This window comes from Moschus berezovskii, chromosome 5 (assembly GCF_049115385.1).
Source record: "Moschus berezovskii isolate FMDL1 chromosome 5, NW_MosBer_1.0, whole genome shotgun sequence".
Classification (NCBI taxonomy): domain Eukaryota; kingdom Metazoa; phylum Chordata; class Mammalia; order Artiodactyla; family Moschidae; genus Moschus; species Moschus berezovskii.
In genome coordinates, this window is record NC_142464.1 from 65,968,693 (window position 1) to 65,995,504 (window position 26,812).

Genomic DNA, 26,812 nt, shown 5'->3' on the forward strand with positions numbered 1-26,812 from the left:
ACTGTAGTCCCCTCTTGGGAAAAAGACTGGGAAACGGTATGTGCGTGGTGGGGGTGAAAGGGTGTAGACAGGATAAAGACGGGTTTTCAAAGACATTTTTCACTCCATAACTTTCTAATGCTATTTGAATATTACATTGCGTGCATGTCTCATTTTTCCATTTTTAAAAGTGATTCCATTTCAAACACTTGTAATATCCAGGCCCTCAGAAGCAGTTAAGAGGTTGAACTATCAGGAAGTCCAAGCTCAGGCTGTGGAACGAACCATCCCTGATAACCTTGAACAACGTCCATAATGTCCTCAGTTCAGTTCAGTTCAGTTCAGTCGCTCAGTCGTGTCCGACTCTCCGCGACTCCATGAATCACAGCACGCCAGGCCTCCCTGTCCATCACCAACTCCCGGAGTTCACTCAAACTCATGTCCACAGAGTCGGCGATGCCATCCAGCCATCTCATTCTCCGTCGTCCCCTTCTTCTCCCGCCCCCAACCCTTCCCAGCATCAGAGTCTTTTCCAGTGAGTCAACTCGTTGCATGAGGTGGCCAAAGTATTGCAGCTTCAGCTTTAGCATCAGTCCCTCCAATGAACATCCAGGATTGATCTCCTTTAGAATGGACTGGTTGGATCTCCTTGCAGTATAAGGGACTCTCAAGAGTCTTCTCCAACACCACAGTTCAAAAGCATCGATTCTTCGGCGGTCAGCCTTCTTCACAGTCCAACTCTCACATCCACACATGACCATGGGAAAAACCATTGCCTTGACTAGATGGACCTTGGTTGGCAAAGTAATATCTCTGCTTTTTAATATACTATCAAGGTTGGTCATAACTTTCCTTCCAAGGAGCAACCATCTTTTAATTTCATGGCTGCAATCAGCATCTGCAGTGATTTTGGAGCCCAAAAAATAAAGTCTGACACTGTTTCCACTGTTTTTCCATCTATTTCCCATGAAGTGATGGGACCAGATGCCATGATCTTTGTTTTCTGAATGTTGAGCTTCAAGCCAACCTTTTCACTCTCCTCTTTCACTTTCATCAAGAGGCTTTTGAGATCCTCTTCACTTTCTGCCATAAGGGTAGTGTCATCTGCATATCTGAGGTTATTGATATTTCTCCCAGCAATCTTGATTCCAGCTTGTGCTTCTTCCAGCCCAGCGTTCCTCATGATGTACTCTGCATATAAGTTAAATAAGCAAGGTGACAATATACAACCTTGACGTACACCTTTTCCTATTTGGAACCAGTCTGTTGTTCCATGTCCAGTTCTAATTGTTGCTTCCTGACCTGCATACAGGTTTCTCAAGAAGGAGGTCAGGTGGTCTGGGATTCCCATCTCTTTCAGAATGTTCCACAGTTTATTGTGATCGACACAGTCAAAAGCTTTGGCATAGTCAATGAAGCAGAAATAGATGTTTTTCTGAAACTCTCTTGCTTTCTCCATGATCCAGCGGATGTTGGCAATTTGATCTCTGGTGCCTCTGCCTTTTCTAAAACCTGCTTGAACATCTGGAAGTTCACGGTTCACATACTGCTGAAGCCTGGCTTGGAGAATTTTGAGCATGACTTTACTAGCGTGTGAGATGAGTGGAATTGTGCAGTGGTTTGAGCATTCTTTGGCATTGCCTTTCTTTGGGATTGGAATGAAGACTGACCTCTTCCAGTCCTGTGGCCACTGCTGAGTTTTCCAAATCTGCTGGCATATTGAGTGCAGCACTTTCACAGCATCATCTTTCAAGACTTGAAATAGCTCAACTGGAATTCCATCACCACCACTAGCTTTGTTAGTAGTGATGCTTTCTAAGGCCCACTTGACTTCACCTTCCAAGATGTCTGGCTCTAGGTCAGTGATCACGTTATCGTGACTATCTTGGTCGTGAAGATCTTTTTTGTACAGTTCTTCTGTGTATTCCTGCCACCTCTTCTTAATATCTTCTGCTTCTGTTAGGTCCATACCATTTCTGTCCTTTATCGAGCCCATCTTGGCATGAAATGTTCCCTTGGAATCTCTAATTTTCTTGAAGAGGTCTCTTGTTTTTCCTATTCTGTTGTTTTCTTCTATTTCTTTGCATTGATCACTGAGGAAGGCTTTCTTATCTCTCCTTGCTATTCTTTGGAACTCTGCATTCAGATGCTTATATCTTTCCTTTTCTCCTTTGCTTTTCGCCTCTCTTCTTTTCTCAGCTATTTGTAAGGCCTCCTCAGACAGCCATTTTGCTTTTTTGCATTTCTTTTCCATGGGGATGGTCTTGGTCCCTGTCTCCTGTACAATGTCACGAACCTCCGTCCAGAGTTCATCAGGCACTCTATCAATCAGATCTAGTCCCTTAAATCTATTTCTTACTTCCACTGTATAATCATAAGGGATTTGATTTAGGTCATATCTGAATGGTCTAGTGGTTTTTCCTACTTTCTTCAATTTAAGTCTGAATTTGGCATAATGTCCTAGGCCCCCTTTATTCTTAAATGAGGGGACGGGGACATGGGGAGAAAAAATTACTGCAAAAACTAGCAGAAGTTCCATGACAGCATGGCCTACCTCTGTCCCTTTTCAACACTGTTGCGTTCCTAAGGCCTGGCACATAGCAGGGGCTCAATAAATACTTTTAAAAGACAAAACTGTACTTGAACTGACCTGAATTAGCCATCACAGCTCCTCTGAGATCTCAAAGTCTATGATCTCAGTCTACTTGTAAGAAAACAGAATAGCTCACAAATTTGGACTGATCCAGACACAGTTCTAACAGCCAAAAGACATCCCATAGGAGATGGAGCCTAGGGAAAGTTGATAATGTTGAAATAATCACTGCTGTGAATTACAGGGCTACACTGAATGAGGATTGTTTTCTCTGTTGAAGCAAAACTCCCTTGAACTTCAAAGCCACACTGGAGCATATTGGCTCGAATGTGTGGATGTCTTCCCACCTAAGCCCTCTCCCTACCTAGCTCAGGGATCTGGGAAAAATTCATCCCATTGAGCCTGGCTCTTCAACTATAAAGTGCAGAGATGACCACCCATAACTCATCAGGTTGCATTCAGATGTCCATCCCCCACTCAGCTCTTCTCATCTACCTGGTTCTACAGGCCTGGGTTTTGCACAGACAGTGAACAGTCAAGGACAGATGTTAACCTCCCTCCACTTTCACATTTAAGATGGACTCAACGGGATTAGTCTTTCATATAAGAACAACACAAGCATCAAAGAAAGTACTGCTTTTACTCTTTATAAATGTATTCCGCCATTTCTAAATCAGCGAGGTGGTCCTATCCATGACTATTTGAGTGTAGTTTCTGTCTATAAATGCCAAGGAACCAACTGAAGGGGCTTCCAGCAAATCTGAGATCCTTTGGCTTTAAAAACAAATATGTATTTTGCCCTGAAAAAAATATAAGCTATAGAGAAAAACATTAACTCATGGCACCTAAAGTTTCTCAGGCTTCCCAGGTGGCACTAGTGGTAAAGAATCCGCCTGCCAGCGCAGAAGACATAAGAGATGTGGGTTCAATCCCTGATTGGGAAGATCCCCTGGAGGAGGGCAGGGCAACCCACTCCAGTATTCTTGCCTGGAGAATCCCATGGACAGAGGATCCTGGTGGGCTACAGTCCAGGGGTTGCAAAAAGTCGGATACAACTGAGCAACTTTCACTGCACTGCCTGTCACAAGAGTTCAAAAGCAAAACAGAGAAAAGCATGCCTTCCCAGCCCTGAAGGTCAGGAGAGCTGACCTTGTGCCTGGCCGTTGTCCTGAAGAGGAAGGGAGCATCATCCCTGAGATAGTCTTGGCAAAAAGGAGACTTCTATCCCTGAGCAGAGCCCCAGCCACGCAGTAGCACAGTTAAGTGCAGATAATTCACTCCACACTACCTCTTCATATAACCCCTCCTCTGATCTAATAAAAAAAAATTAAGTTACAACACTTTTCAATTGCCTTGTTACTAATTCTGATTCCACCTCCAGTAAGAGGGGAATGGTTATTCCTAAGCCCCTCTTAACACAAACAAGAAAATAGCCCAAATTCTTAATGGACTTGCCAAGTATCTATTTCTAAGATGTCATCAGAGTCCAAAGCCCTAATGTTCTCAAGAAGTAAAAAGGGAGTCACAGTTTCCAAAAGTGATGCTTGAGGAATGAGCTAATGAATCATGAAGACCCCTGAGAGTGGGGTGGAAATTACTGATAATAGTGAGTTAGTTAACACTAACTCTGTGCCAAGGCCTGATTTAAGAACTGTACATATACACTATGTCATTCATGTCCAACACCCCACCCCACACCACTTTAAACATGAACAACTGAGGACTGGAGGGGTTAAGTAACTTGCTGAAAACAACTGGTAGTTAGTGGCACAGTTAAAATTTAACCTAAGCAGTTTAGGGACTTCACTGGTGGTCTGGTAGTTAAGAATCCATCTGCCAATGCAGGGGACACAAGTTCGATCCCTGGTCTGGGCACTAGGATCCTACATGTCTCAGGACAACTAAGCCCGTGCTCTGCAACAAGAGAAGCCACTGCAATGAGAAGCCGGGCTCACTGCAACTAGAGAAAGCCCGTGTGCCGCAACATAGCGCCTGTGCTCAGCGCAGCCAAAAATAAGATAATTAAAAAATAAAAATAAAAAAATTTAAAGCTTAAAAAAAAGAGAATTCTTAAAACAAACAACAACCCCCCTACCTCAGGAAAACCTAACCAGTTTAAAACTCAGCTGTCCTATTTTTTCTCTTGGCAGCACCACTCGACTTGTGGAATCCCCTTAGGTCCCCAACCAGGGATCGAACATGGGCCCTCAGCAATGAGATTGTGATATTCTAACCACTGGACCTCCAGGAAATTCTTATAACTCAGCCTTTAATCAATAAGCTAAAGGACTGAAATAAGACTTAATAGAATAGCTCCAATAACAAAAAAACTTGAAACAAAAAGATATCTAATACAATTTTTGTTTTCATAAAAAACATTGTTCTGTAAGCTTAACAAATCAATGTTTTCAATAAGGTACTACCATAAATTGGAAAAAAGAAGGTGGGGGCGCAAATACTTCAGAAACATGTACTGGAGAATGCTTACGACAGCATCGCTTTTAAAAAGCAAAAGACCAATGATAATGAAGACAAAGCAGTGGCATTTGGACGCTGAAAGCAATTTGATTTATTTAACTTTGAAGAACAAAAGCTTATTCTTCTAAGAAGAAATAAAAACACATTTTCTGTGGAAAAAAGAAACCATTTTAACTGCATTGCCAAAATAAATCAGGCAGAGGGCAAATCAGATCCAGCTACAAAAACGAACTCAGGCCAAGGAAACAGAGGGGAAAAAATGCCAAACAGCAGATTTTATTTTTTAAAAATAGAAGAAAAATGCCAATAAAAATTACTTTAAAAGAAAAAATAAAAAGAGAGTGAGAGAAAGAGAAACCCTAAACCCAGTTTGTGGCATCAGTCACTGGATTTTTGTTTTTTAAAGAAGGAATCCTAACCACTGGGTAGATGTGTATTTGCATTCAAATATTTGGATCAGTTTTACATTAAAACAGTAGCCCCGTGGCTCAGACAGTAAAGAATCTGCCTACAATATGGCAGACCTGGGTTCGATCCCTGGGTTGAGAAGATCCCCTGAAGAAGGAAATGGCAACCCACTCCAGTTTAAAACAAGGCATTTCAGTAAAATAGCATGGCCAAAAAATCCAAATTTAAACAAAAATATTTTTCAGAAAAAAAGTACAACTCTAAAGATACATAACATTCCTGTCTTACTGTATTAGCTACATTTCACTGCAGATCTTTTGATTCAGCTCAGAACCAGCTCAGAACTCTGCCATCTGGGTCCAGAAGGAAAAACTTCCAGATTTCTCTAGTTGGAAAATCAAGTCCTATTAAATAGCCATCTCTTGGAGGATGAGAAATAATAAGAAACCAAGCAAGAAAAATTTTCATGAATACATAAATATTTTTATGTGTCAATGACTATTCCCTTCCCTCCTTTCTTCGAGTCCATTCTCAGTTGGGCTCACCAGACATCCTTACTCAGCAGTCCCAATCCCAGTAGACTCTAATCCCAGGACCTGATTTTCCCAGACCTGGCTGAGTGGTGATGTCTGGGACTTCAGGAGCCAGACTGCCTGGGTTGGACTCTAAACTCTACCACGTTCTTACTGCTAACTTGAAACAAGTTGCTTCAACTCTCTGTGCCTAACCTGGCCCCTCCCAACTACTCCTTCCAAAGCATGCCAGGTACACAATAGATACTAAACACACAGCACGTATTATGAATAAATTAGTCCCAGGGGCATTCATGACACTATTCTCTCTACTTTTGAGTCTTTTCGAAATTTTCCAAAATAAATATTATTTTTTATTCCAAAATTAATTAAAAAGTTGAAGGCTCAGAAAACACACCCCTTTCTAAGGTCACTCATGCGCTTGTTGATCCTTTGGCCAGCACAACACCAGAGAGCCAACGACATGCCAGACGCTCTCCTGGCACTGGCATTCAATTGATGAATTCAATATCCTATTTCACATTCAAGAAAGCCAAGAGTGAAGACAGTTAAGGACAATTACCAAGCAGCAAAGCTAGAATGAAAGCCCAGGTCTCCTAATCAAATCCAATGCTCTTTCACAGAATCCTGGGAGATGACTGGATGCTTTGCAGAGAGTATCGAATTTTAAACCAGGGAGATATGGTCAGAATTTCGGATGACTGGATCAAATCCAGATACAGACAGAATTTGGACCAAGAACACTAGTTGAGCAAGCCTAATTCTTTTAACCTTCCCAGATCCTGAGTGGCTCTCTCTGGGCAGCAGTGGCCAAAACCAGCCACGGCACATTAGCAAGGCTGTAATCCGGCTGGGCCGGACCAAGGATCACCTTACACTTCCGGCCTGAGGGCGAACAGTGTCTTCTTACCCACCGTCTGTTCCATCCCTCAACACACTGCCAGGCTGACGACTCATATGCAGAACTGTCATTACAACTCATGCTTTCTCTGCAGCTGAACTGGCTGGCCTTCCTCACCTCAGACATGCACAGCCACATACTTCCCAAAAGGCAAGTCCTCATGCTTTCAGTCAGAATGTTTCTCTAATTGACCAAAATCACTCAGAACTCCAGTTCTAACAACTGAGGTACCATCTACTCTGTCAGTATCACTTTCTGCAACGATGGAAATGTTCCGTATCTACATTGTCCAATATGGCACACCCTAGCCATCTATGGCTCCTGAACACTTAAAATGTGACTAGTGCAACCGTAGAACTAAATTTTTTATTTTAATTAATTTAAATTTAAGTAGCCATAGATGACCAGTGACTACCATATTAGACCACCAGGTTCTAGATCATTGGTGGAAATGTTCTGCATTCAGCTGCCCCTTCATGAGCACCCCAGGATGGCAGAAGAGTGTGGCTGGTCTTACAGTCACAGAACTCGGTTCAAATCAGCTCCTCCTTCCAGCTACGTGACCCACACCATGTATATAACTTACCCTTTCCATGCACTGGTTTCCTCATCTATAAAGCAGGGATAAAAGTATTCATCCCATTAGGAAATGTTCATAATAGTGACATGTGAGATATATCTCAGTACAACATCCAGAAGACTAGAACTCTGAACTGACATCAGTTGCTTTTATTATTCTCTTCATCATCCACTTCCTTTTTCTAAATACTGGTTCCCTTCCCAAGGCACGAGTAACTAACCAAAAAGGAACTCTGCTTTTAAGAAAGCCCCTACTGGGCTTCTCAACTCACAGGGAGGGGCCGGATCTTCCCAAGGGCAAGATAGCAAGAGCTAGTGCTGGAAAGCTATGAGCACCCCTATGTCTTATGGAATTCAGGAGCACAATTCCTCCAGATGACTTCTGGATCATCCCCAACCCCTCTGAGCCTGGGCAGGTTATTAGAGAAGCTCCACTCAAAAGCCACTTCTCCCCCCAGGCAGCCACACTGACCACAAGTGAATTTACTTATAATAATTAGTAGCACTGACTGAGCATTTCCTATCTGCCTGGCCCTGGGCTTCCTGCGTTATTTCCCTCATATCTCACTGCCATCCCTGGAGGCAGGCAGTATCATTTTTACTTCCCAATGAGGAAAGTAGGAACAAAAACCCCAAGCACCTTGCCCAGGTCCCATGGCTGCTGAGTGGTAAACGGGGACTTGAACCTGGCAGCCTGACTCAAAGGTTCAGGCTCAACCGTGCTGGACCCTGCCTCCCCCTCCCTTTGTAAGTGGAACCTCTCCTGCCGTAAAGCTCAGGCTCTGATGGTTCCACTGAAGACTCTGGGGTTGGTCTTTTTATATATAATAAATAACATGAAAGGGATGGGCAGGACTCAAGGCAGAACAGAAAGCAAAGAGAAAGATAAAAGCTAAGCCAACATCAAATTAGCAGAGGCTATTTTTTTTTAAGTAATATCTTATAAAGTTAAAACAGCCAAACTAAGAAGCATTCACTTTTGCTTTTAAATTGGTTCAAAATATCTGATGGAAAGAGTAACATTTCTACTAGGGATATTTTAGAACTGTGACACATAAAAGAAAACTAGTTTCTCAAAGAAAAAAGCATTGCTTTGCTTGTTCCAGTCTTTATCAAACCACTGTTAAACTAGAAGTGACGACAAGATTATGTGTCATTTGGCCTGAATAGTTTTCAAAAGGACTTTTACCAAGCTGCCAACATTTAAAAGTCTGTGGTGATTTCACATGTAAAAACTCCTAGATTTCCATCTTTTTTTTGCAAAGATATAGCCACACTAAGTGCCTCCTGCCTTTTGGGCATGCAAACCCTATAGATGGGCATGTGATCTCTAGTTTACCACAATCTCCAGCACTCCACATTGCCTCATAAGTAATCCTCCTCATCACCACATAGGCCAAGCCTCCAGAGGCACCTGTGTTGATGGGCTCTTCACACTCTGGGCAGACAAGTGATGGTATTCTGTCCCCTAGAGCCCTACCTGCTCTACTCCTATGTCCTTGCTGAGTCACTCTCATGTCACCATAGACCCCAGGGATGCTCTTCAGCACTCTCCCCGCCATGTACCACCCCACCCCCCAGGCTGCCACAACTCCAACTCACCTGCTACTCTGAGTCACTTTGCTGCCTCTTCACAGGCATCACGGGCACCTCCCCATTGACACCATCAGTCCCGCTAACCGACATCAAACTTCTCCGCTCCTTCTGATTGGACTTGGGTTCCACTTTCGTAACTCTAAACCTGAGCAGGGGGAGCAGGGGGAAGAGGAGATGTGATGGGTTTTGCTTTTCCACTGAACAAGAATCATGAATGAACTAAAAATCTACCTGGAGGATCCCAAAACAGACGCAGTCAAAAGTTAGGACAGCAGTGAAAATCACCACATTCACATGTGCATGCTACTATATATAATAAAATAGCCAACAAGAGCCTACTACATAGCACAGGGAACTATACTCAATATTTTGTAACAACCTATAAGGGAAAAGAATCTGAAAAAGAATATATATCGGGGTGTATGTGTGTATGTAGTAAAAACCGAATCACTGTGCTGTACACCTGAAAATAACATGACATTTTAAATCAACTATACCTCAATCAAAAAAAAAATTTTTTAAAGAAAAGAAGTTCACCATATACATCCACAGAGCAAGGCTCCAGTCCCCTCCCGGCTACTGTTCACTCAACACATCACAGACTCTGCAACACAGTTCACAGAGCTTGTGAAAATGCACTAAGAAACAAGGGCACTCAAATATGAAACAGCCTGAGCTGTGGTTTCTAACCAGGATCTGAGCATTTACATCAGTTGTTTTAACTTCAGAGACTGGATAAGAGCCTGATTAGGATGTAAATCCGGAGAAGGCAGTGGCAAGCCACTCCAGTACTATTGCCTAGAAAATCCCATGGATGGAGGAGCCTGGTAGGCTGTAGTCCATGGGGTCGCTAAGGGTCGGACACAGCTGAGCAACTTCACTTTCACTTTTTACTTTCACACATTGGAGAAGGAAATGGCAACCCACTCCAGTGTTCTTGCCTGGAGAATCCCAGGGCCGGGGGAGCCTGGTGGGCTTCCGTCTATGAGGTCACACAGAGTCGGACACGACTGAAGTGACTTAGCAGCAGCAGCAGCAGGATGTAAATCAGATGTTCACTAGGCAGTGGCCTTCCTCAAATTTTTCCTGGCAGAATGTCTATCTCTACACACAGGCACACACACACACACACACACACGGCCCCAATCACATGTTTATCAGCATCAGTCAGAGGCAGGGTTTTTGTGTATGCTTGGGTTTTGTCTGTTTTGTTTTTTTTTTTAAGCAAATTTGGGCTTTCATTAAGTGTTAAGGAATTTGAGAGACATTTCCCTTGAGAATTAAAAGAGAAGGAAAATTTATTCAACTGGAATACTTCTCTCATCTATCACCATCAATACCCTTAAGTCTTTTGTAAGTTTCTAGTCCTGGTCTTCATTTCCCTCCTAACCATCTAAAATAAATTCTCATTCTTTGTCCAAAATGAGCTCACCCGCCAGAAGGGGGAGGGAGATGCCACGGAAGTAAAAGGAGGATCAGGAAAGAAGCTGTCACCACAGACCTAGGTAGTCAAACTCTAAGACTCTCTTGAAGCAACATATGCTGAAAAGCAGCCTGTGCTCATTCAACATTCACAGTATTTACTCTATTAATACCTCCAAGACACAGAGTTGGATGTGGGACATTTTTTTATTGGAGTATAATTACTTTACAGTGTTTATGCTAGGATCTGGGGCATTTAAAAAAGCCATGAGGAATCGGAGTAGAAAGTTTCAGCAGAATTTTTTTTAAAGCAAACAAAATACACTTTGTCCAAACAACTTGCAGGTTCTTACCCCACTCTACATTCATAAGTTCCCATGACTCTGTTCTGAATAAAATAGCATGGTCACGAGTTGCACTGTTTTGCTGTAAGTGGCAAAGAGCCATGCAGTCTTCTCCTTGTTGCCTGTGCAACATATGGTAAAACTCAGTGAAATTCAAATAATAAAATAACAACAACAGACAACGATTCCTTATTTCTAATTTTTATTTTATATTGTGGCATAGCTGATTAACAATGTTGCGTTAGTTTCAGGTGGACAGCAGAGAGATTCAGTTATACATATACATGTCCATTCTCCAAACTCTTTTTCCCACTTAGGTTACTACATAATATTAAGCAGAGTTCCCTATGCTATACAGTAGGTCCTTCTGGTTAATAAGAGCCAACAATTCTTGAGTGTATAATAATCGACAAAAACTGAATTAAGATCTTTACATGAGTCAGCTTATTTACTCCTCACAGCCACCCACTGAGGTGTTACTGTCATTCTCATTTTATAGAGAGGGATACTGAGGCACAGAGAGAAGGAACAGTTTGTAGTGATGCCAGGACTCAAATGAGGGCAATCTGGGGAGTCTAGGCTGCTCTTCCTAGAGTGATCAGCAGAGAAACCAGGACCATATTGGCAGCACTGTCAGTGTTTGCTCAGGGCTTCCCCAGTCTGGCTCCAGCATGCTTACTCCCCACCACTACCCTCTACCGCCTTTGCCCATGCAGCATTAGCCATGCAGTTCCTGCAGGACTCTCAAAATCAACCAAAAATTCTGTGTGTGTGTGTGTGTGTGTGTGTGCTTAATCACTTAGTCATGTCCGATTCTTTGCGACCCCATGGACTGTAGCCCGCCAGGCTTCTCTGTACATGGGGATTCTCCAGGCAAGAATACTGGAGCGGGTTGCCATGCCCTCCTCCAGGGCATCTTCCCAGTTCAGTCAGTTCAGTCGCTCAGTCGTGTCCGACTCTTTGCGATCCCATGAATCACAGCACACCAGGCCTCCCTGTGCATCACCAACTCCCGGAGTTCACCCAAACTCATGTCCATAGAGTCAGTGATGCCATCCAGCCATCCCATTCTCTGTCGTCCCCTTCTCCTCCCACCCCCAACCTTTCCCAGCATCAGAGTCTTTTCCAGTGAGTCAACTCGTCGCATGAGGTGGCCAAAGTATTGGAGTTTCAGCTTTAGCATCAGTCTCTCCAATGAACACCCAGGACTGATCTCCTCTAGAATGGACTGGTTGGATCTCCTTGCAGTATAAGGGACTCTCAAGAGTCTTCTCCAGCACCACAGTTCAAAAGCATCAATTCTGCGGTGATCAGCCTTCTTCATAGTCCAACTCTCACATCCATACATGACCACGGGAAAAACCATAGCCTTGACTAGACGGACCTTGGTTGGCAAAGTAATGTCTCTGATTTTTAATGTACTATCTAGGTTGGTCATAACTTTTCTTCCAAGGAGCAAGCGTCTTCTAATTTCATGGCTGCAATCAGCATCTGCAGTGATTTTGGAGCCCCCCAAAAATAAAATCTGACACTGTCTCCACTGTTTTTCCATCTATTTCCCATGAAGTGATGGGACCAGATGCCATGATCTTTGTTTTCTGAATGTTGAGCTTTAAGCCAACCTTTTCACTCTCCTCTTTCACTTTCATCAAGAGGCTTTGAGTTCCTCTTCATTTTCTCCCATAAGGGTGGTGTCATCTGCATATCTGAGGTTATTGATATTTCTCCCGGCAATCCTGATTCCAGCTTGTGCTTCTTCCAGCCCAGCGTTCCTCATGGTGTACTCTGCATATAAGTTAAATAAGCAGGGTGACAATATACAGCCTTGACGTACTCCTTTTCCTATCTGGAACCAGTCTGTTGTTCCATGTCCAGTTCTAACTGTTGCTTCCTGACCTGCATACAGGTTTCTCAAGAGGCAGGTCAGGTGGTCTGGGATTCCCATCTCTTTCAGAATGTTCCACAGTTTATTGTGATCCACACAGTCAAAGGCTTTGGCATAGTCAATGAAGCAGAAATAGATGGTTTTCTGGAACTCTCCTGCTTTCTCCATGATCCAGTGGATGTTGGCAATTTGATCTCTGGTGCCTCTGCCTTTTCTAAAACCTGCTTGAACATCTGGGAATTCACGGTTCACATATTGCTGAATCCTGGCTTGGAGAATTTTGAGCATGACTTTCCTAGCGTGTGAGATGAGTGCAATTGTGCGGTAGTTTGAGCATTCTTTAGCATTGCCTTTCTTTGGGATTGGAATGAAGACTGATCTTTTCCAGTCCCGTGGCCACTGCTGAGTTTTCCAAATCTGCTGGTATATTGATTGCAGCACTTTCACAGCATCATCTTTCAAGATTTGAAACAGCTCAACTGGAATTCTATCACCTCCACTAGCTTTGTTCGTAGTGATGCTTCCTAAGGCCCACTTGACTTCACATTCCAAGATGTCTGGCTCTAGGTCAGTGATCACGTTATCATGACTATCTTGGTCGTGAAGATCTTTTTTGTACAGTTCTTCTGTGTATTCTTACCACCTCTTCTTAATATCTTATGCTTCTGTTAGGTCCATACCATTTCTGTCCTTTATCGAGCCCATCTTTGCATGAAATATTCCGTTGGAATCTCTAAGTTTCTTGAAGAGATCTCCTGTTTTTCCCATTCTGTTGTTTTTCTCTATTTCTTTGCATTGATCACTGAGGAAGGCTTTCTTATCTCTCCTTGCTATTCTTTGGAACTCTGCATTCAGATGCTTATATCTTTCCTTTTCTCCTTTGCTTTTCACTTCTCTTCTTTTCACAGCTATTTGTAAGGCCTCCTCAGACAGCCATTTTGCTTTTTTGCATTTCTTTTCCATGGGGATGGTCTTGGTCCCTGTCTCCTGTACAATGTCACGAACCTCCATCCAGAGCCCAGGGATCAAATCCAGGTCTCCCGCATTGCAGGCAGATTCTTTACCATCTGAGTCACCAGGGAAGCTCACTACGTATCATCAAATTACTACCCTGGTTGTTCAGACTGTAAAGAAACTGCCTGCAATGCGGGAGACCTGCATTCCCTCCCTGGGTCAGGAAGATCTCCTAGAGAAGGGAATGGCAACCCACTCCAGTATTCTTGCCTGGGAAATCCCACGGACAGAGGCACGTGATGGGCTGTAGTCCATCAGGTCACAAAGAGTCAAACACAACTAAATGACTAACAAACACACATCGTCAAATTGATTCATCACCCCCAAAGACCTCCGCATCACATATAGGTCACCAGTAAATGGAACTTTAAGACTGGGGAACGAGGGTACAGAAGAGGTGAACTAAAGAAAGCAGTCCCAGGAACCCACATGATCTTACACGGCAGAGACTGGACCAGCTCCTTCTCTTCCCTTCTTCCCAGCACATGGCTGGGAGACATTTCCTACCTCCCTGGGCATTAGGTGTCGCCGAGTGATTGAACGCCAGCCAGAGGAATGTGAGCAAGAATGAAATGTGCCACTTCAGGCCCATCCCATTAAAACCTTTTGTGAACAATCCTCTGAGGACTTCCTCCTGCTAGCAAAACTGGCAGAGGCACAAGATGGAAAGGACCTGGGGCTCTAGATGACCGCTCCAAGAGCCACCGCCAATCTGATCTCCATGAGTGACATGAACTTCTGTATAGAGTGGAGATTCTTTATCTATTAGAGAAAGCGTGATGCTGTCACTTGACCAGGCCAAGGGCTACACAGAGAGTTGATAAAACATTATTTCTGGGTGTGTCTGAGGGCATTTGCAGAAGGCTTTTGCAGAAGACATTAGCATTTGAATTGGTAGATAAAGATCATCTTTCCCAATGCAAATGAGAATCATCCAAACTCTCAAAGGCCTGAATAGAACAAAATGGCAGAGGAAGACTGAATTTGCTGTTTTTCCTTGAGCTGACACATCACTCTTCTTTTGCCATCAGACATGAGCATTCCAGGTTCCGAGGCCTGCAGACTGGGGCCAGGACTAACACCATTGGCTTGCCTCTTTCTCGGACCTTTAGGCTTGAACTGAACTACCACCAGCTCTTCTGGTTCTCCAGATTGTAGACCGAAGGTCGTGGGGCTTCTTGGCCTCCATGATCATGTGAGCTAATTCCCATAATAAATCTCTTCTCATACGTAGGTATGCATGTGTGCATATATATATAATATGGTAGAGGTGGTTTAGTCGCTAAAGTCATGGCCAACTCTTGGTGACACCATGGATTATAGCCTGCCAGACTCCTCTATCCATGGGATTTCCCAGGCAAGAATACTGGAGTGGGTTGCCATTTCCTCCTCCAGGGGATCTTTCTGATCCAGGAATCAAACCCACATCTCCTGCACTGGCAGGCGGATTCTTTACCTGAGCCATCAGGGAGCATAATATAGAATCTTATTGATTATGTATATATATGTATGCACGCTCAGTTGCTTCAGTCGTGTCCAACTCTTTGCAACCCTATGAACTGTAGCCTGCCAGGCTCCCCTGTCTGTGGGATTCTCCAGGCAAAAATACTGGAGTGGGTTGCCCTACCCTGCTCCAGGGGATTTTCCCGACTCAGGGATTGAACCCATGTCTCTTACGTCTCCTGCATTGGCAGGTGGGTTCTTTACCACTAGCACCACTCTGGGAAGCATACACACACATACACACACACAAAATACATACAGAATCTTATTGATTCTGCTCTTCTGAAAAACCCTAATACAGCAAGTAATTAACTTGTTAGCTTAATCAGTACATCTCACATCTGATCTCACAATAGCCACCTCTTAGAATTCTTCTTCTGTTGGAGAAATGCAGGACTCAGACCAGAAAACGTCAAAGAAGCATCAAAAAGACAGGACCAAGCCAGGCTGAGGAGACACACGCTACGTTTAAGAGGTGTACAAACCACACAGCAGAGCAGCCATGTCACACAAACCGCAAGCACCCCAGGACTCACCTGCCCACAGACAGGACAGTGACCCCTCCTTGGCGCCTCGGGCGGCCCTCTTTGGACTTGTTGGTGGGTTTTATGAAGTGCCACCGCTTGTGCCTACACCGATGACACACGTCCCGCTCGACGGGACCCCCCACTGTGTGCAGGTGGTGGCCACAGACATGCTTCCCTGGGGCGCCCCCTGGTGACAAGGGCCCAGGGCTCACCGGCGGGCTCCCAGGCGTGCTGGGCGTCACTGGGCTAAGACAGGAAGAACAAAAGGAAAAGGTTACTTAAAAGAAATAGCTATGTCATTCACTCCCTCTGCAATGTAAGAAAGGTTTAAATAAAAAGAAAAAATACCTCTTCCAGATATACAAATGGGCTTTGTGGACTGATCTCAGGCAGCAGGTACTCAGCTTTTGAGACTATACAATGACAGCTCATTGTGAACAGTAATGATGTGATTTATCACTTCTAGTTAACTGGTTGGAAATAAACCACTGCTTTTAATGAAGATGCACTGTTTGTCTTTGAAGTACGAGGTTTCTTTTCTTATATGGCTGATCTCCCTTCTCATACACTCTAATTTCATGCAAACTAATTTCTCATACTTACCCAAATGCCTTCTAGATCTCTAAGCAAAGAGAGGCCCTGAATATATATACCCTGGAGGAAAGAGAAACTTAAATTCCAATCAGATCACTGGATGGCTTAAGAAAGAATATTTGCTCCAGTCTGACTATTGGGTCAAAGGAAGAAAGTTTTAGGCCAAGATATCAAAAGTGATGCTCAAAGGAGATGTTGATAATAGTAGTAATAAAAACCTAACACTTAGCATTCTAAGCATTTGATCTTTACAAAACCTCTAAATCGGAATTATTTAAAAACAAGGACACTGAGCCTCAGAGCAGTTAAGCAACTTGCTCAAGGTCACACAGCTAATAAGTGATGGCTCTGAGATCCAAATCTAGAAAGAATAAATCTGAAACCATGATCTTAACCATCATGCTACAGGGGAGACTACGTTGATAACCTAGAAGAAACCCAGCCAGACCATCCAAAGTATAACAAGCACAAGGCTAAAGGTTAGATGCTGGCTGCTTTCAAAAGGCACGTGTCAAGCCTCTGGTCCTCTAGAAAAAGAGTTAAGACACGACAGGGCTGGCCTGACCAGTAATCTGCGCTCTGACATGGTATAGGTGGGTGTGAATGTGAGTGTGGGCTGGTCAGCATGTCACAGCAGAGCCTGACTCCTGAGACCAGGCCAAGAGTCCCAAAGGCACACAGAGGTCTCATGACAGCATCAACCAGCCTTCATGCTACAGATAACCAGCCTACTCGTCCACTTCAAAAGGAGCATGCATATTGAAGAGAAAGTCTCAAAGACCCCAAACAGCCAAAAGTTTCTTGGCGTTCGTTAAGGATACTTTTCAGGTTGTTAAAATAAAAACACACAGCTGCAGCTTTCTGGGGTAAAACAATGTTAATGCCACATATTAGGAGGTTGAACTGAAAGTTTAACAACATTCATTCAAGAAACATTTATCAAAAGAAAAAAAAAGAAACAATTATCTATACGCGCTATGCACAAAACCCAACAATGCGGACTTTAGGATGATCTAAGATGACTGAGGTAACATGGTCCTTAGATGAGGAGCCTGTGGTCGGGGCTGGATCGTGGGAGGACCCACAGTCCATGGGTCTCTATGAACTACACCACCAGGGCTCCCAACACTGGCCCTCCTGAACTGAGTCACCTCACTGAAACGCAGATCTAACGTGGCCAGATTCACAAACATGTACGAAACAGCTAAGATGTGCTGCGTGCACAACCCGCAGAGTAAGCAGAAAAAGGTCCAAACCCCTTGCCAGGTCACTCAGACCCAATTTGCTTCCTTGGTCCTTCCTGCTCTGTCCACAGCACATCCTCAGGCCACCCTAGACTGAACCTTCCAGGGCATCCCACACTTTCACTCTCCTGGGCCTTTTGTCCTGAACTTTCTCTCCCCACAAGCTTCCCCTACTTCTTATTTCTACTCCCCATTAGATTGAGTCCTCCCTGGCAACGAGGTATGAAGGCCCAGCTCCAGCATCATGCCCAGCACACAGCAGGCACTCAATAAATGCTCTCTGAAGCATGAAAGACTACACAGAAATATAGTTGCCTGTGATTATAATTATGACCGACTGTGAAGCTCAACAACCATAATCTAAAACAAACATCCATACCCCAATACAAAAACAGAACCTAGCACGTGCTCCCAAACCAGCCCAGTTTTTCATTAAAGCATAATTAATTGTTCCTGGAGGTCTTTCAGTGTCCGAGATATTCTGTATTTCTTATGATGTTCCAGTTAGGTTGGTATAGCTGTTACCTCCAGTTTATAGATAATGGAACTTGAGCTCAGAATGGTCAGTTAACTTACCCGAGAAGAGGGGAGCGATAAGTGGTGCAGGGAACGTGCCCAGTTCCAGGGCTTCCTCCTCCCATCATGGTTTGCTAACCCAGCAGTTCTCAACCAGGGGTGGCTTCAACCCCAGAGGACATGGGCAATGTCAGGAGAAATTGTGGGATGTCACACCATAGGAGAAAGGGACCATCGCATCCATTCACTGGAGGCCAGGAATGCTGTTAAACTTTCTACAAGGCACAGGACAGTCCCCCATAGCAAAGAATTCTCTGGCTCACGTATCAATAAGGACAAAGTAAAGAAACCTGCTCCAGCAGATAATTGAAAACAAAAGGCTCATAAAATCAGGGGGAAAGCACTCACCTTTCAGGATCACATATGCTGTTATCTGCTACCATTGCGGCTAAAACATCAACATTTGCTGAAAAAAATAAATTAAAATGGAATGAATTAGATGAGTGATCACAGAATTAGCATATCAGAAAAACTGTTGGAAAAACACCTAATTGAGTTTCTTCAATTCATAGATGAGGCCTTGGGGCCCTGGAGAAGGCAGGGCCTTTCTCAAGGGAAGTCCAGATGTGGCTCCATATGCAGATAATTTTCAACTCACAGGAAGTTAGTGAGAGTGATGGAGGATCTATGCAAGAGAAAGCAGATCTACCACAAAGCTCTGCTTCCTATACATCATCAGCAATATAACACAGAAATTTCTTTCTCCTCTTCTCAAACCAAAGGGAAACTGAATCTAACTCACTCTGCTAAATATGTCATGAAATGCATGACTTGAGACCTGTATTCTAATAACTTACATGTGCTCAAATAATTAGCCCTAAATTCTGGATACCCCATGTAATATCAAGTCTATGGGCTTCCGCAATGGCTCAGCGGTAAAGAATCCACCTGCAGCACACCCGGGAGACTCAGGTTGGATCCCTGGGTCAGGAAGATCTCCTGGAGGAGGAAACAGCAACCCACTCCAGTATTCTTCCCTGGAAAATCCCATGGACGGAGGTGCTTGGGGGGCTATAGTTCATGGGATCACAAAGAGTCTGATCTTTGGACATGCCTGATCAGAGCACAGTAACAGCATCAAGTCCATCCCACACAGCACTGGGGATGAGAAAGGGCTAGTTTTTCAGGTGGGCCATTTGGTTTAGCTCTGCTTAAGGAGCATACAAGACCTTAACTCTAGCCAGGTATCTTAAAATTTCAAATGCTGGTCAGGGTCACATGCATGAGCGCTAAGTCACTTCAGTCGTGTCCAACTGTGTGCAACCCTATGGACTGTAGTCTGCCAGGCTCCTCTGTCTGTGGGGATTATCCAGGCAATAATACTAGGGAGGTGTTGTGCCCTCCTCCAGGAACTCTTCCTGACCCAGGACTGAACCCCAGGTTTCTTATGTCTCCTGCATTGGGAAGCAGGTCCTTTACCACTAGTGCTTACCGAAGAAGTTCACTGGTTACACACATCAGTTATCTAATATGGACTGAGTTAAATTAGACTTCTAATGTTAATTTTTTTAAAAATCCAAATTTGTAGGTGGAGCTAGGCTGTCAACTAAAGCAAACTAAATCTCAGCTTCTTGGTGCCTACCCCGCCACCGTACACAGACACACATGTCACTTCATTTTTTGTAGGGTGTCAAGTCTTCAGAATAAAAGATGGAACTGAATGGTCAAGTTCCTCTTGGTATCTCCCGGCAAGGCCAGATGTTATGACTGACTCTTGACCCCTTTCCATTGGCTTTTTAAAAAATATTTATTTATTTTTGGCTATGCTAGGTCTTCGTTGCTCCCTGGGCTTTTCTCTGGCTGTGGCAGGCGGGGGCCACTCTGGCTGCGGTGCACGGGCTTCTCTCGGCAGCGGCCTCTCTTGGGAGCACAGGCTCTGGCTGTGGCAGGCGGGGGCCACTCTGGCTGTGGCAGGCGGGGGCCTCTCTGGCTGCGGTGCACGGGCTTCTCTCGGGAGCACAGGCTCTGGTTGTGGCAGGCTGGGGCCACTCTGGCTGTGGCAGGCGGGGGCCATTCTGGCTGTGGCAGGCGGGGGCCACTCTGGCTGCGGTGCACGGGCTTCTCTCGGCAGCGGCCTCTCTTGGGAGCACAGGCTCTAGTTGTGGCAGGCGGGGGCCTCTCTGGCTGCGGTGCACCAGCTTCTCTCGGCAGCGGCCTCTCTTGGGGAGCACAGGCTCTAGTTGTGGCAGGCGGGGGCCTCTCTGGCTGCGGTGCACCGGCTTCTCTCGGCAGCGGCCTCTCTCGGGAGCACAGGCTCTAGGCTCACGGGCTTCCGTAGCTGCAGCTCGCAGTCTCTAGGGCACAGGCTTAGTAGTTGTGCTGCGCCGGCTTAGTTGCTCCGTGGCATGTGGGATCTTCCCGGATCAGGGATCGAACCCATGTCTCCTGCATTGGCAGGCAGACTCTTTAACACTGAGCCACCAGGGAAACCTCTCCATTAATTTTTAAAGTGCTGTTCTCAGTACTAACCACAACAAGTTCTCTAGACATAAAACAATTTTTTAAAAAAATCACTATTTACCGTGTGAGCTAGCACCAACATTTAATATTCAACAATCTCGAAATCCCAAGAGAAGGAAAATTAACTTCAATTTCAACGCTGCTGCTTTTAAGTCAACAGTTAAAGATGGATCTAGTGTTCTGCAACTTTTTTTCATGACTGCTCCACCTAGAAGATTTTTTTTTGACAATTTTTCCTAATTCATCCTCCTATAAAACTATAATACTGAAGATAAACAATTATTTATGTATTACATGCATATATGTGTTTTACATATAAAATAGTAAGGGATTTTTTTGCCCCCACAATCCAATATTATCCCCTTCACAACCCTTGCAAATGCATAGAATTTTTGAAGAAATACTAATGGAACACACCATCATTTTCAAAAAGAAATCCTTTCTTTGCCTTTCATGACTATCTGCAAAGATGCACAAATACATTTCCAAATACAAGTTTTGATCTAAAAAGACTCTTATCATTACAAAAAAAAGCACTAAAATGGATCAGCAGTGTCTTCTCCCACAGGACAGAAAAAGGCACGTTACCCCCTAAGTCAAATTTAAATATAATTTAATCATTTCCCCTGAACTAACACTAAGAATTCCAAAAAACATTTTCTTTCAGATAAAGTGTTTAGGGAATACACAATAATCTGCCAGTTGACATTTATATTATGCCATTTTTTACTAAACTTCAAAACAAAAAGGGGGGGAAATAACAATCGAAAAAAGAAATGGAAACAAAGATAACACTAATAGCATTCACTTATAAAGATGAGCTTTTCAAAAAGTTTATATAGTTACCTGAGAAAATTAATCACCTGCAAAACGATGACCTCTGCTAGAAACATCAAATTATAAATGCTCCCAGGAAGATAATTAAAATATATTAAAAGCATTACTTTTTTTTAGGCTTGTGTTGTTTCTCATATATTCATATATCCCTGTACTTCACCCTTATTTCTTGGAAACAATAGTAAACAACCCTTTTGTTTGCTATGAGCAATGATTTTAAGAGTAGGCTCAAGTTTTTATGCAAATAACATGCATACTCATGTAGGACCAACACATGCACACATGCACTCATGCAGACCCTTGTCTCTAGGCTATCACCCAGTCTATACCACGGAGTCAGAGAAGGCAATGGCAAGCCACTCCAGTACTCTTGCCTAGAAAATCCCATGGACGGAGGAGCCTGGTAGGCTGCAGTCCATGGGGTCGCTACGAGTCAGACATGACTGAGCGACTTCACTTTCACTTTTCACTTTCATGCATTGGAGAAGGAAATGGCAACCCACTCCAGTGTTCTTGCCTGGAGAATCCCAGGGATGGGGGAGCCTGGTGGGCTGCCGTCTATGGGGTCACACAGAGTTGGACACGACTGAAGTGACTCAGCAGCAGCAGCATACCATGGAGTAAATCTCAGTGAACTATCCCTTGTGAACCTTTTTGGTTTCCTGTGATGAGAAAACCCTAACATAACACCACCATTAGCATGTAAACACATGCTTTAATTTGGTTATAAAATTACTATAAAAGAGCAAAACCCAATTAAGTTCTATTAAATATACATCTCCTTGTGATTATTCATAATTCCAATAAGCTCCAAGAGATGGTTTCCCCTACACCTTTTTTAAAAAAAATTTATTTATTTGGCTGCGTCGGGATCTTTGTTGCATCTTGTGGGAATCTTTCTTTATGGTGCACAGGCTCAGTAGTTGTGGCACACAGGCTTGGCTGCTCCGCAGCATGAGGGATCTTATCCCCCTGACCAGGGATCGAACCTGCATCCTCTCCATTGCGAGGCTAATTCTTAACCACTGGACCACCAGGGAAGTCCCCTCCCCTACACTTGTCAACATTCTGTGCAACTATACTTCCTTTCACAGGCGTCCAAAGGATGGGAGGAGTCAGTTACAGGGCAAGCAAAACCTGTCAAGAACGGGGAAATTTTCTAGTGGGCAGTCATTTCCAAATACTGCTTCCTCTCTTCTTTCCTGAACTTCTGCCTGATAATATGCATAGTCAAAATCAGCCCTGTTTTCTCTCCCACCATTATTCTCTTTAAAGTTTTCCCTTATTCAAGGCAAGATCGTGGTATGTGCCAACCACTGTCAAAAAACTTTGTAGACCTTCCATGTTTGAGTCACTCTAATAGTGGGCAGAATTATCATCCCCATTTTACAGATGGACACTGAGGCCTAAAGGCTGTAAATGACTGTCCAGAATCCCACAGCTAGAAACAGACCTACATACAAAAACCTGGTCTATCTGACTCTAGGGTGGTTGCATTTCGCCCCAACCAACTCCTTCCTATTCCTTCTGAGTCTCCACCCAAATGATGATGGTTTAACAGTTCACAGGATGTTTGCATAATCATTATAGCAAGTTTCAGAGATCTAGTCAGTGATGATGGTAGCTTATGAAGAAATCCTTTCAGCCATCACACAAACTGAGTGGCAAGATAAGAATTTCACCAAGGGACCCTCTCTTCTGCCCAGCGTAAATAACCATAATGAGGGGTGCTCGGACAGTAATCACAATACTGACTGCTGCTGCTGCTGCTAAGTTGCTTCAGTCGTGTCCGACTCTGTGCGACTCCACTGACGGAAGCCCACCAGGCTCCCCCATCCCTGGGATTCTCCAGGCAAGAACACTGGAGTGGGTTGCCATTTCCTTCTCCAATGCATGAAAGTGAAAAGTTAAAGTGAAGTCGCTCAGTTGTGTCCGACTCTTCGCGACCCCATGGACTGAAGCCTACCAGGCTCCTCCGTCCATGGGATTTTCCAGGCAAGAGTACTGAAGTGGGGTGCCACTGCCTTCTCCAACAATACTGACAGGTGTGGCTATTTTCAGACAGTGTCTGGCCGCGGCAGAGAAGCCCAGCTGGAGAGTTGCAGGTACTTTCCAAACTTCTGCAGTGATCACCCAAATGCTCTTCAGTCCTGCTCTGTTTAGAAAGGATTACAGGCTAGTGGGAAAACAATTAGTGTGCAGCTTAGAGAATAAATTCATCCTACAAGAGATATTTGTCTAAACGAAATGTGATTTGCAACATCTAGGATATGACAGGTTTAAACCATAAATAAGAATGTCACCATGAGTACTGGTGAAGTATTACCCCCTTAGCCAAATTAAAAATGCAAAGCAGAAGATGAGTCATATATCAGGACTGAAAGTGTTTTAAAATACGTAAATATAGGCAAAGAGAATCTAAATAAACATGGGAAAAGGGTAATGGTTTGTACTCAATTTTATTCATTTTTTTCTTCAATGTTTAAAGAAAAATTTTGCTATAGTGTGCTATTTAAAAAAAATAGAAAGTTAATTAACCTCAACATGGAGGTCTAAATGGATATTAAGTTCAGAGTCTGTTAATGACAAAGAAAAGAAAAACACATTTTGTTCTACAGAGAATTTAAGTCTCCAAGGCAAACTAATAAAACTAGGTTATAAACTGGTAAGAGACCCAAGTACCTATTTAATCTCCCAGCTGTGGTTTTGGCACAGGCTGGAAGCTAGAGAGGTCACTGTGTGTGAGTATCCAGTGAAATCAGATGTCTCCTGGTAGCCAAGGAGAACCAAGGCCACACACAGGATGAGGTCACAGGAGAAATCATAGGCGGACAGACGAAGGCCCTTACAGGGAGAAGAGTGAAGAATAAGAAAGGCAGGAGGCAAAGAACCGGGGAGCAGAGGAGAAAGAATGAAATCAGTGCTTTGATTACTCCACTGGGAATCAAGGCAGCAGAAACTAAAAAGCTACTTTCCAAAAGGAAAAGGACATAATTAAAAAAGAAAAGAGGAGTCCTGGAGTCTGTGAGTGTGGGAGTGAGGAAATTATATAGTCTGCTTCCTTCAGGGACCCACAGGTTTCACCTCAGCTGTAATAGGAGAAAAGAGCCCACTGATGGCACCACCCTGCCACAGGCCAGCTTGATGACCTTAGGCGACTTTCCTACCCTCTGGGCCTCTGTTTCCTCATCTGCAAAATGGGGTGGTAACACGGCTGACTTCATAAGGTAGTTTGGATAATTTAATGCATTAATATTTAGAGTTCTATAAAATGCCCCGGCTGTATATGTTATCTCTTTGAAAGGAGGAAGTTTATCGTTCATCTTTCCTGACACCAGGAAGAAGCAGTGACAGTACACAAGTACGGACTCTGACGTCAGAGGCTAGAGTTCAAATGTCAACTCCGCTACTTGCAGCAGGGTGACACTGGCAAGTTAGTTATGTGCTGTGGACCTCGGTTTCTCAAAGATAAATTGGAAATGACATATCTGAATCATAGGGCTCCCAGAAAACCCTTAGAACAGGCCTGGCAGTTAGCAAGCATTCAGTGCCAAATATGAAGTTATACAGGAGAACTTCAGCCCCCAGCAAAGTGTTCACAGCTGACACTTCACACCACTTACCTCTCAGTAACCCCTCGTGCAGCACTCACTCACTCAGCAGCTGCTTCAGCTCTCAGAAGCCCAGGTCCCACAGGTCTCCAAGCTTCCCAATGCCATGAAGGCAGTTTCTTTCTTTCTCTCTCTTTTCTTCTTTCCCCAACTTTTTATTTTGTATTGGAATGAGTGATAATCACTCAGTCTTGTCCGACTCTGCGACCTCATGGGCTGTAGCGCACCAGGCTCTTCTGTACATGGAATGCTCCAGGCAAGAATACTGGAACGGGTTGTCATTTCCTTCTCCAGGGGATCTTTCTGACCCAGGGTTTGAACCCAGGTGTCCTGCATCGCAGGAGGATTCTTTACCCTCTGAGCCACCGGGGAAGCTGTATTGGAGAACAGCTCTTTAACCAAGTCGAGATAGTTTCATGCGGACAGCAAAGGGACTCAACCATACATATACATGTACATGAAGGCAGTTTCGACTGTGCAAGACCCAGGAGAAATGAACGGCCATCCACACCTTACTCGGTGCACTTCTGTGATGGCTGGAGCGTTTATGCCAAGAACAAATTTGTGTACTTCTTATGCAAATTAAAATCCATTTTCTTATGCAAAAGAAATATGCACCACTGAGTCCTCAAGAATAGCATCACCAAATACTCCTCCCTGAAGGAAAAGTGAAAAAAGGTGAAAGTGAAAGTCATTCAGTCTGACTCTGCGACCCTATGGACTATACAGTCCATGGAACTCTCCAGGCCAGAATACTGGAGTGGGTAGCCTTTCCCTTCTCCAGGGGATCTTCCCAACGCAGGGGTCAAACCCAGGTCTCCTGCATTGCAGGCGGATTCTTTACCAGCTGAGCCACAAGAGAAGGGCTTTATACAACAGATATTGAATCCAACTGATCACTGTCTTTTTTGTTATTTTAAACATCATCCTATTAAGTTAGATTATCTGGTTTTCAATCCTGGAGAAACTGAAAGCGACAAACTAGGAGAGGCGAGGCAATGCTGTATACATGAAAGAGGCCCAAGTCGGGCGGCACTACTCCCTAACCATGTGACCAACCACTCGGAGTCTTCCTTTCTTCATCTGTAAAATGGGTATAATAATATCAACTCCAGAGGAATATTTTGAGGATTAAATGATATGATGCACATGAAGCACCTAGATCAATGCCAAATATGTAAAGTCCACTCTGTAAGGAAAAATGAAAAGTGTGCTGAACCATATGAAGTTGCTGCTTCTCTAGGTCAGAAACACTGACTGCAGCCTGGGCCAGGCAGGTGCTCTGGTTAACAGTGAGGCTATGGGGACAAAGGATCCCAGGGAGGGGCCTGGAACAGAAGGCAGGTATTTACTGAGCAGCATGGAGGCATTTCAACTTTCGGACAGAGGGCTCAGCTGCGTCAGTGCATGCTGCTTCAGACAGTGTTTACCAGGGCCCAGAGAGAGCTCAAGGAAAACATTTTGTTTTACATTCTCATGAGAATTCAAAGCATAGGGCTATTGGATATGTTGGCTGAAAAAACTGTGACCTAAAAGTTATGCACAACCTAAAAGTTGAAAGTTATGTTTTATTCAGTAGACAAATCTGAGGACTTTAGTTCAGGAGACAAGACTCTCAGATACCTCTGAGAAACTGCTATGGAGAGACAAAGGAGGGAGCCAAGATATACAAGAATTTTTGCAATAAAGATCAGGTAGTACGACTGAGCGACTTCACTTTCACTTTTC

At 44.0% G+C, this 26,812-nt stretch overlaps 1 protein-coding gene across 2 annotated transcripts in view; it reads right to left on the minus strand.

The window, feature by feature from the left end:
* RELL1 (RELT like 1) overlaps positions 1-26,812 on the minus strand; it is a 96,972-nt gene that overhangs the window by 21,778 nt on the left and 48,382 nt on the right. For both annotated transcript variants that reach the window (XM_088836270.1, XM_055434036.2), the window contains exons 4-6: positions 18,525-18,582; positions 15,772-16,008; positions 9,074-9,212 (exon numbers count right to left, since the gene is read on the minus strand). In XM_088836270.1, the coding sequence (XP_088692396.1) occupies positions 9,077-9,212; positions 15,772-16,008; positions 18,525-18,582 (431 nt within the window). In that variant the 3' untranslated portion in view covers positions 9,074-9,076. The remainder of the gene's footprint in view (positions 1-9,073; positions 9,213-15,771; positions 16,009-18,524; positions 18,583-26,812) is intronic.